Below are 11,793 nucleotides of genomic sequence, written 5' to 3'. Positions count from 1 at the left end.
TGCTAAATAACCATAAAATATATAAACTAATAACAGTCTATATAATACGTTTACTTATTTCCTGTAACTACAATCACAAACCACCTCCTTGCCTCTCAATGAGAGTCATCATATTGATCTGTCATTGCTGGATCATTTTCCACAGCCTGATGTCAATGCGAATGCTGCTTAGCAATCATCAAAGATCATTTTCTTAGGTGAGACTCTTATGTCTTCACTGAGGTAGTCTAAAGGAGTGGGTTTTTTTGCAAAGTGATGATAGTGAAGCCATGATGGCAGTGTGAAGTTATAGCTGCTTGGCCCCTATTATAACAACTCTAGGAGTCTTGAGGAATGTGGGTTTGTCCTGCAGTCCGTTACTACCCCCTCTCTCTCTCTGTTTCTGCCTCACCCTGTGTCCCCTCCCCTCTCCCAAACAGGGCATTTCCCTAACTTTTTTCTCTTTCTCACAAGACTATAGTTCAATATTCCATTCTGGGGCACATATCCTGTCTGAAATTCTGACTCTGGACTCCTCGACGCCAAGGCACTTCGGTTGCAAGGTATTGTGTGCATTAGTGATCTGTTGACTGCGGCACAATCCAGTTATCAATGGCTTTGATTGTGACTATTGTTTAAGAAGCCCGTTGTTTCACGGGGGATTATCTCCTTATGCGTAGATGGTGTTAAATCACAAGATTAAGATGCAGAAATGTGGATGAAAAGTTTATCGTGTTCCTAAGAGGGGGATAGTCGTAAGTTTCACTGTTTTACCGGCTTTTTGAGAAACTACATGGGAAAAAAACCCCGACACGGCTAGTCACGTTTTACAATTTGATTGCTCGCGCTGTTTGAGTTTTCATACTTTGGGATAAGTTTTCCTGGCAAGTGAAGTGGAATAAAAAAGCGTTCTAATATATTTCCCCCCTCTGGGATTAACTTGTGTTTCACCGAGGAGGAGCTGATGTTGCGTTTTTCTCCATTCATAAAGTCCCAGTGACATGCAGAGCTCGCTTCAGTGCTGCAGTATTGTGAAAAAACGTATTAGTTTTTAAATAAACTTGCAACAGTGGCTGTTTCATACTTTTCAAGTATAGCAAATGGAATCTTTTGTAGCTATAGCCTATCTTTTGTGGACTTTTGTGTCGCAATAGTGCATTTTCAGTAAACTTGTCTAATTGTATTGTTTTGCATCTCTCAGTATTCACTTATGAATGTGTAATTATGCTGTGATGTTTTACTTCTCAAATCACAGTGCGATTCCCATAAAATATTTTGTCATAGAGTCAGACTTAAAAATTATTCTTAGATGATTAATTGATAGGCTAATGCAGGTTGGATGCTTCACCTGCGTTATTTTGACAGCACTGCAGGAGAAGTGCTTAGCAGAGATCCCACTCGTTGGGACCAATTGATCAGGCATTTCTTTTGTTCGACATTGATCCCGCCTCCATTCACTTCTCATAGGGAAGCAGCTAAAGCGAACTTTTTTTGCCCCGCTTGAATGGAAAAATCATAATTTTTTTAAGTAGGCCTACTCAGGTCTTGAGAAGCTTAATAAGCCTACCTATGGAGTATCTACTAATGGTTTGCCATTGGAGTTATAATAGGCCACCATAAAGTGTGTGCCTGGCATAAAGGCTATGCCGGCACACACATTTTAATAGCCTACTTTTGTGTGCTCCTCAAAAATGAAAAATATGAAATATGGAATAATTCTATGCTATTAGGCTATGTTAACATTAGTATCTCTTACTTCCATCTCTTCCTGTCTAGTCCCTGTCTTGGCAACCGCTTCTCTCTCTCTCTCTCTCTCTCTCTCTCAATCTGTTTTTTCTCTGCATACTTGAGTGAGTTCACTGCTCATCTATCTCTTATCTTCCATTAAAATTAATTTCAGTCAGCGGGATGTGCGGGACCATATTTATTTTCTTCTCCTTGTCCAGCCCAGATATAGGCCTAAAATGTGGTTGAGGGCTGGGTCTGCTGAGGTTATGTACCAGGGACCCCCAGTTCACTCTTAAACCTGTGGTCTATAATGAGGTGGAGACGAGAAAATAAACCTTATCGCTGTCCAATTCAGTTGGACGTTTTTCAATTTAATGTACCCTAATACAGTTAGGACAGGCTTGTAAGACTATATAGGCAGTGTATGGGGTTAGCGAATCCAAAATAATTTGATTAAGAAATCCAGACTCCATAACTCACATAATGATCAATAAGGGGAGTAATTTAATTCTGTGTCTTTATATTGATAAGTAGGATAATTGGTCTTTGTTAAAAATTACATACTCCATTCTTCTCTCTGATTGTGATATGTTTGATGGAGACAGAACATTTGAAGCTGATGGATCCTCTTTACCTCACCATTTAACTCAAACCTACCCCCAGTCTGTCTCTCTGGCTCCCTCTAGGCACAAGGCTATGATTTAAGGTAGGGATTTCCAACCTTTTTGGCCTGTGACCCTTTAAATCGAAGCAATGCAAATTTATGATCTCTTGTCATAGTCTGAATATATGAGGTGAGAGTGATATTTCCCTCTTACACTTTTTTATGTAAATAGTCCAAAGGACCTAAAGAGGAATACATATGCAGTTTTTCACAATAGAAAGCAAAGTTAAGAGAAAAATTTATTTTTTTTGGCATCTCATTGTTTGGGAACCACAGATTTAGGAAAAAACTGGATGGATGGAGGCTTGAAAATAAGAAACCTGATGCACAGCCATTATGCTTGAGACATTGCAGTTGTGTTGCAGTACAGAAATGTGGAGGCTTCTTCTGCTGTGGTTCACAGGGCAATAAAAATCTCACTCTTTATACATGTTTCAATGTATAAAGGCTTCTTTGATTTTTTATTTTATAATAACAAGAATAAGTATTATGCAACAATCCTTTTTAACAGCCCCTTTCATTAATATTCAACAGGGCTGGATCTTTGACACTCAGCATGTCTCTCTAATCAGTTTATGACTTTTCTCTCTGTAGTCTGTAGTCGTACATACAGTATTTGGTGTCTGTGGAGTGATAAACCACTTATGAGGCTGCTTTGAAGTTCAGTATATCGAAACCAGATTGCTGGAAGTCAGGGTTTAAGTGTCTTTTCTATTTCCTTACACGTTTTTGTCTATTCACTCTTCAACTCATATGTTTTCTATTTTCTCAATATAACCACCAAGCATGTCAAAAACAAAAAAAAATCAAATCAATGGATAATTCCATTGCAAACCATTTTACCGGGGAATGGTACAGTGTCCTGTTTGCAATGTTTTTATGATTGGGTAATTGGTGATTTGAGATGTGGGCAAGGGTAAAACTGATTCTAGTTTGTTTTATCAGTAGCCTACCTCCTGAGGAGTTACTTCTGCAGTTACCAGGATGTGTGCAAAGCTCAACTAAGTAACTAGTTAGGCTAAGTTACACTAACCAGTAAGCTGTCATTTGTAACACACTAACATCAGGTGTTGCATATTGAGAGTGCATGAATAGTTAAAATAATGGATAAGCATTCGAAATATTGTAGTTAGTTGTAAATAATGAATAATGCAATGTATAGCTAAAAGTAATGAATAAATAGTTGAAATGGTTAGCTAAAACTAATGGAATAACAGCTGCAGTACTTAACTAGCATTAGCAAAAAGTAATGGATAAATGGTTGAAGAATTATTTGCTAAATGGTTAAAATGTCCAACCTCTACCACTGCAAATAGTAACTTACAAACACAAACTTGACCAAAACAACTTAAAAGTGGTGATTCAACTGTAGGCTATGCAAAAACTTTTGTAACAAGGTCCACATATCGTTAGAGTTAATAACTCTGCTTTATAATCAATTTAAAACATGGTGGGTGGTGCTTATGAAGGGGTAGGCTACATGAGCTCAACTGACAGGGCTGTGGGGGTCAATCAAGCAAAAAAGATTGGAAACCACTATGCTAGATGAGCTTATCTACTGTCACCCCCAGTGTAAGTTTGAGAAGCCTCTGTTTTTTTCAAGTGTTTCTTATCTTTCTTTTTCTCTGTTGTCTTCTTTCTTCCTCCGTCCAGCCCTACTCTGGAGCGAACACCAGCACCTGGTTTGGATCCAGATTTAGATCCCTCTGCTCATCCTGGGTCCATACAGTGAACAGTCAGAGAGTGAGTTGTAAAACGAAAGTGCTACGGTTGGAGGGATAGCCAGACCGATCAATGGGATCAGGGAAGCTGGCTCAGGTGCTGCTGGGATGGGCAGCGGTGTGTCTTTCGGCGGTCCATGTGGTTTGTGGTCAAACTGGAGATGGATCGTACCAAGCTAGCCGATTCACCAGCACTGTGGACCAGAAAGAGGTGCAGCGGGTTCGACGCCGTGGCCAGGAGACACTGAGAGGGTAGGGATGAGAATCTGTGTGTGTGTCACTGTCTTTGGCAAATCCCAAATGAGCAGCAGTATTGATTTTATTCATGTTATACTGTAGAAGCATTCATAACAAGATAAATGAAGAAAATTGCATCAAGTTTGTTTTTGCATTCACAACTCAGTACATTTGTAGCTGTATTTGGAGAAGGTTTAAAATATAAATGGCTTTCTCCTCTCTGCTTTCCTGGCAGCGCTCTTTCAACTGCTGTGCTTTCTGGGCCAAGGCCAAGCTCGTCTTATACCAAATTATGCTGCTGAATACTACCACATTGTTTTCTCAAAAACAGCACATGTTCGACCTTAACAGCATGCTTGCCACACTGAAATCTCTTAAGTGTATTTACAGCAAATTGATGTTTTCATGGGAAAAGGAGGGAAAAGCAGCTTTCTATACATCTCATGAGGGGATGATGAGTGAAAAACATGACCCAAATTCCCCAGAGTGCATTAGTTAAACTGGAGAAAGTAGTTTAGGACTGCTGTGGGGAGATTGTTGGCCCCAGTGTTTTAAGTTGAGGCAGCCAACAGGGGAAATTGTGTGTGGGGGTACATATGAACATACATTTATGCATGTGTATGTTTTTTAAAGGTGTTGTTCATTTAAGTGTCTGTATGTGGGGAGTATTCAGCGAAATGAAGTACAGGGATCACATCACCTCTCACCAGCTGCAACCCCCCCACCCCTGTCCCTTCTCTCTCTTGCATTCCAACTCTTTCACTTTGTTACCTAAAAACCATGAATATGTGTGTTTGATGTGTGTCTATTTTCACTCCATATTTTGCCACTTCTTGAAAAACAAAGGATGTTTTGTTGGGGCCCATTTTCAGTGTCTGCATCAGTTATTCCAATCAGACTCCCATCTGTCCCAGCTTATGGTTCCCCCAGTGCCAAGCCACAGGAAATGAGGTATTCGTATCACCCGAGGGGGGTATGAAAAGGGGCATTTGTTTCACTGCTGTAGGTGACAAAGCAGCAGAAGGAATAACAAAGGGCAGGAAAAGTCTAAGAGAAAGAGAGTTTACGAGGAAATGGAAGAGAAGGTGAAGAAGAAATTGGGAGCAATGGTAAGAGAGATAACAAACAAATAACTAAAAAGTGAATTTTATTCAGGTGTGGCTTATTAATATGACAGGCTAAAGCTCAAATAATGTCATACAACTAGTGTTTTCTCTAAAAAAAAACCCCAATGACGGCTCCTGCTGCGTAATAAAAGTAGATTTGTCTGCCTTGTTGCTCTTTTGGCTAACATGGAAGGCATTTGTCCATGTTTAATAAGAAAATGGGCCTCCCTTTGCATGTAGACATAATTTTAAAGGAGATGTTTTATACCAAAGTTTGAGCGAGCATGGTAGTCCTTCAACATTTCTACTCTAACGTCCAGTGTACTGTTTACAGCCCCCAGGACATCAATTGTCATTGGCATTGAACTCAAAACATTAAATGTATGATCTAGCTGGACAATAATTTGTCTAAGAGACAGTAAGCAGCCAGAGGAGAGAGTCAACAAACCAGGAGGCCTTGCACAATAGCATATTATTCCTGTTGAATAGTGTGCCATTTCATGAGAACATGTAACAAAATCCTGCTGACTTTTTCCATTACACTGTTAAGTTCTGGAAACACTACTGTGTTAGGAATGAAATGCTCATGTATTGATAGTTTTATGTACCATAGTAAATAGGTAATGAGATTACACAGCATCTTTGAAACTTAGGGTGTGTTAAGGCTAAAAAGCTCTGTTTGCACGGTGGGCTTCAGGCCAGTATGAGTACAACAAACCAGAGTTATTTGACAAAATGTTCGACATCTATTTGATTTTTTGTATGTATGGATTTCTGGGTGTTGCCTGGTAACTGTAACTTGAATTATTCCGAAACATTAAAGCACCTTCCAGTTGCAGTGGCAGGTTGCCAACGCAAATATGCCTAATGTGTTAGATTTATTTTCAGTTACTGTTTGAGTCATTGGCTGAAAACGATCACAGTTCATCTGAAATCGGGTAAAATTAGTCGCCTACATGTGTGCATGTTTCATCTGACCACCTCTGGACAGAAGCCGTCGGGTGACGAAATCACATTTGTGATGAATGAGTAAGTGATTGACTCTGTGCAGTGGTGGCCAAATGTTTCTTACACAGGAGTTGTTGAATTTTTACTACAACTCATTCACCCCAACAAAACTATGGGCTTGTGTCGTACCGTGATGCTTTTGTCAAAGATTTGCAGCAGTTGAAGTGGACTGTAACTCTGTATGGGTTTCACAGATTCTCTGTGTGGGAGGTAGTTTAATGATAGTCATTATGCTGGCCTTGGGCTAGAGTGCAGTGTTTATTTGCTGGCTAAAACTCCATATCCCCTGGTCTGTCTCTGGTAGCGCTGGGTCTGATGCTGACTGACTCTGATTTATTGGCTCCCACTGCAACCTGGCATCAGTCCACTCAAGGGCGGTATCTGATCAGACCATAGGCTGGCTGGCCTGCTTTACTCAATGGGTGATTGACCGTCTGGTTGGTAGAATGAGAAGAGGAAAGTGTGAGGCAGAGACTGAGAGTTTTTGCTTGTGATTTCAAACATCCTACCAACTAAAACAATTGAATATTTATAGTTTAATAAGATCTCTTGTATGTTCAAGTTGAAGAATCCAGCCGGATTGTCTTATTTGTTTTTTTCTTTTTGCAGCCACTCACTTTATTAACTTAGCCCAGATTGGCCCAGCTATACCCAGCTCTGCTGAAGATAGATGCCTGGCTAACTTGGCTAATTTGTCAGCCCCGAAGCAGAGAGTTACTTCCAGCCTTTTCAAGTCCCTTTCAGGATAATGTCACTACCACCCTGATGGCCTGGATGGGGTCCTCAATTTACTGTCTGCCTTGGCTTATGCCTAACTTTAAGGAGAATAAAATAATTTCCCTTTCCCCGTTTACCTCAAAGTCTTCTGAGGAGTGAGGAAGGAAAACAGCTCGAGAAAAGAATTTATATTTGGGATGAGTGAACAATTGCCAGTTTCCATTTCTGTTTTATGTGCATTAGGTTCCATTTCAGGTTTTTATGTGTCTGCACTTTATGCGTACTATATGTGAAGTCTAAGACTCAGCTGTAAAGGAAGGATTATCTGGGACAGCTGATTGGCATGGGGTTGGTTAATAATGTGGTTTCTACTTAATGTCAGACTGTATAAAAAGATACAGCCATCACTTTATGTCCCACATTTGACATCTCTGCACACAATAAAAAAAATACATACACACATTTTGCATTCACACACATAAAAGCATTGAATGAACGTATTTATTAGCTGTATTTGATTTACAACTACCTCTGCTAAACGACACGTGATTAAAGCTGATCACAAACAATATTAACTTTGCCACAAATCACTTGAGTAAAGAAAGATCATGAGTAATGGCATTTATTTTTATTCAAACAGAACAATAAACAAATATCCCCTCTGGGGTTTGTGTGGTAGACCACAGTTTCAGTTATTGTGCTATACAACTGTATCGCCTCATCACAACACACACCACAATAGTATTAAGTGATTTACTGTAGGTTTTCTAAGTTTCTCTGTTACGCTTACACAGTCATTCCCACTTTATAATTTAATTCTGCTAAACAATGACTACACTTACCTTTGATACTTTTGTACATTTTACCACTAATGTTTACTTTGACTTAAGTAAAACTGAAAAACAAAACTTTTAAGTATCTCTAATTGTTCTGAGTAACTCGTCCACCACTGATTAATATCCATCTGCATTATCACCATCTATAGTTGGATCATTTTCTAGTCTTTTAACATCCCAACACCTAAATCTGATAGGTGAGCAACAAGCCCAGGTGTTACTAGAGGCAGCAATATGTGAGAGTTTTGCCGAGGGGGGTCAGATACCAGGCAGATGACCTTTGGCCTATGACCAGAACACTGACACACACATACACATACATGGACCCCTGACCTGGGGCCCTAGCAACTGTGAACTTCTGGTCTGGGTCTTTATGGCAACAGACTTTCTGTAGTCACTTTCCGTGCCTGCCCGGTGCTGCCTTTCCCTGTAGGTCAGCGGAGGCTGGATGCTCTGAACTACCCTAACCTTTGACCCTGTGGATTCCTGCATGAGAAGAGGACCCTCAGGCTACAGCCTCATAACTTTTCTGCAGATTCTGCCTAATTTTATAGCTCTTTGCTAACCACAAAAACGGAAATACTTTAAAACAGAAGAAAATCAAAAAGAGCTCCAACCAATTAATCAACTAATTGCTTCAACTCTAAAATTGATTAATTGAGTTTCTTGATATGGTAATATAAGCAGATTGTGATACCATAAGTAAAATGTAGTTTTATATGTTTGTGGTTATTATAGTTATTCAATGTCCGCAAATCTCCGTGAAACTGCCTTCCCCTTCAACTTTGAACTCTGACTGCAGTATCCTTTTCCCCTTCATTCTTCATATTTCCCCTTGGATGAGGTGGCAGCCATTTTCCTTTTATTCCTATTAGTGGCAGTTAATGAGCGATTCACGGCCCGGGAGGCAACTTCAAAGGCAGCAACATGGCCGCAGAAGAGTTAATCTCCTTTAGATTGAGCCCTGAGAACAGTAGGACATTTCAATATTGAGGAAAACCCCCGCAGCGTAATCTCCTTTTTTTATGGCTGTCTTTCATTCTGTTTTACTTCAGTTCATCCTCTAAAGCCTCCTGTATGTGATAGTAGACCAGGCATTGACCTGGAGGAAAGACTGAGAGAGAGACAGAGAGAGATAGAGATAGAGAGAGAGAGAGAGAAAGGGAGAGAGAGGAAGAATAACAAACCAGAGCACCACAGGGTCAGACCATAATCCTTCAAATATTGACATCCCCAAGGTCTGTAACAGTGCAAAATATTTAACACTTTGTGGAGAAATAGATCGGGGAAGAAGTTCACTGCTCACTAAGTGTTGGAATGCTGATTGCTCTATGCATTTCTGAAGTTTTTTCGAAGCTCTCTTTGGTTAGTGTGTTTGCCCCAGAAATTCAACCCCCGCCAAGAGTCTGACCTCTTCTTGCTTGTGCTGCTTTCTCCTTTGTTTCCATATCTCTGTTTTCCGCTCCCACTCCCCCACTTCCTCATCTTCTCAACATAAACTTGTTTTGCTTTCCCTCCCACTGATCCCCTGTTCCTTTCCCACCGTCCTGTCTTCTCTCCTCCTAACTCTTTCTTCACACTTTCTCTCTAAAAACCAACCTTACGTTTTAGTTTCTGTGAATCCCCTAAAGAATCCGCAGCCCTAGTCTTTTTCCCCCCATTCCTTTTTTATTTACATCTTCCTTCTTTGTCTGTCTACTAATTCTACCTACAGAAATATCTCTCATCTGCCTGCCCACCTGTTTGTCTGTCTCTCTATCTCCCTGTGCCATCTGGTAATGTGTTTGGAGGTGTGCTCTGCTCTCCATCAATCAGAGATTCAAACCCCAGCTGTCATTTCCCTGGTGACAGCCTGGGGTTACAGATACTGTCTGGTGAGGAGGAGAAGAAGGTCATCTGTTTCACGCAGGAGGAATCAGAGCTAACACTTAATTTCCCACTTAAATTCTGGTCTTCTAATCTAATCTAAAAGCTGTACATTCCTGTTCTCTTGGCTAACAAAACTACTTTTAGTGTCATGTGTCATGTTGATTTTTTAAGTTTTAGCTGTCTGCCTGTTTGTCCTTTGGATTCACTGCAGCAGTTAAACGATTAATCAATTAGCCAATCCACAGAAAATGTATTGACAAAAATGTGATAGGAAGTTAATTTTTTTAAGTATTAGTTGGACTAGTAGGATTAGTATTTGGGAAATACACTACGGGACTAGTAACTTCTTTCTGCCCGACACATAAATCCCTGTGAAACACTAAATGTAGCAATTATTGAGTTTCGGAGGTGCTGCTAGGTGGATTGTAGAAAGAGCCAGGCTATCTATTTCTCCATTTCCAGTCTTTATGCTAAGTGAAGCTAACTGACTTATACATATTTATTGTGCAGACAGAGATTGGTATTAATCTTCAATATCAAGTTTTCCCTTCTGCGGCTCTGGAGCGAGGTCTGCAAAGTTTAAAAAAAATAGCCTTGATGACGTTATGATGTCATCAAAGGGCCTTCAGTTAGGCTTGAGATAGAAAAAAATTAAGCTATGAATTGAGTTTGAGAAATGAGGGCATTTAACAGGCATGAATGGAAGATGCTAATGAGTTGCGTCATGGGTAATGTCACACTCAAGACTAACAGTCAGTGTATCTCAGCCTCCGCAGTACCAGTTTTGACCCGTCTTCTTTAAATCTGTCTCTTGCAAGTCTCCCAACTTTATCGCAGTAAAATACTAAACACAAGTCCTTGGTCACTGTCAAAAAACACTGGGTACTCTAGCGTTGCTTTAAACAGTCGTAAATTATGTCCTAGAGGCAAAAACTGTCTTGACTGAAGAGATTTGATCCAAATGACTTTACCATGAGCATCTGGATCAGGCTATATCCCAATTTACCAAACTGTGGTCTCTTAATTCTTAGTCATGCCATCAGCAAATGCAAGCAACTAACCACCAACACAGATGACCACAGATATACCCGTCATTATACGCGTTGAAAGGTCAATAAGGATATCATTAGTACCACCACATTGTTGGAATCCCTCCAGCTTGTTAGCTTTATGGGTGTTTCACTTAAGTGCACCCACTGACTCACACACACTTCCTTATAGAACAGCGATTTGGGTTTTGGGATTGATGCGTGTTGGTTTTTTTTACTCCATTTCTAAATAAACTGAGTTATAAGTAGGCGTGTAATTATTCACGGAAGATAAAAACTCTTCGCATTAGCTTATAGGGAAACTGCAGACCTCAGTCCCACTGCATGTTTGTGTGTGTGCTTGTGTGCTTGTGCGCGTGTGAGCAGAGGCCGGTTGACTCTAGATGTGGTTTAGCCATCTCCTCGGAAGAAAACGTTGTGGCTAACCTGTCAGTCCAATCAATGGCTCCGTAAGCTGTAATGACTCTTACATCTGTCAGACAGGGTCAAAGTTCACTGCAGGCACTCCGCCGGTAAGAATCAGAGCTTAGTGAGCGGCAGTTATGCAGAGCAGCAGTGGATATTTGCCAGAGAGCAGGACAGCCAGGCATGGAATTTGGGAGAAAGGACGATTTTATACATCCTGTCCTTGCAAGTTTAAATTCAGCCTAGAATGAAAACAAAATGCTTCTCCTCGTGTTGTAGACCCCTCGCATTTCCTTCTCCACCTACCCTGACTGAAAGTACCTCCATCTATCACTCAAGGAGGCTTTGTATCAAAGTTTGCTTTGTTTAGTCTGAAAGGAGAGGTCAGGTCAGCTCAGAAAATAACTCATAACTGTGTGCATTTGTTTAGTGGTTTTATTATAATATATATTAACATGTTTGGGAGGTCTGCGT

The 11,793-nt window shown here is 40.4% G+C and overlaps 1 protein-coding gene across 1 annotated transcript in view; it reads left to right on the top strand.

Annotated features, from left to right (window-relative positions):
• The first annotated feature begins 408 nt into the window (after window positions 1–408).
• Window positions 409–11,793, top strand: part of fbn2b (fibrillin 2b) — a 66,553-nt gene continuing 55,168 nt past the window's right edge. Inside the window, exons 1-2 of the mRNA XM_038715855.1 lie at window positions 409–542; window positions 4,025–4,344. Of these exons, the coding sequence (XP_038571783.1) occupies window positions 4,166–4,344 (179 nt within the window). The 5' untranslated portion in view covers window positions 409–542; window positions 4,025–4,165. The remainder of the gene's footprint in view (window positions 543–4,024; window positions 4,345–11,793) is intronic.

The sequence above is a fragment of the Micropterus salmoides genome, unplaced genomic scaffold, assembly GCF_014851395.1.
Source record: "Micropterus salmoides isolate LMB-PRFRI ecotype aquatic unplaced genomic scaffold, ASM1485139v1 Ms_hic_scaffold_13, whole genome shotgun sequence".
Lineage (NCBI taxonomy): Eukaryota > Metazoa > Chordata > Actinopteri > Centrarchiformes > Centrarchidae > Micropterus > Micropterus salmoides.
This window is presented reverse-complemented; position numbering and strand designations above follow the sequence as displayed.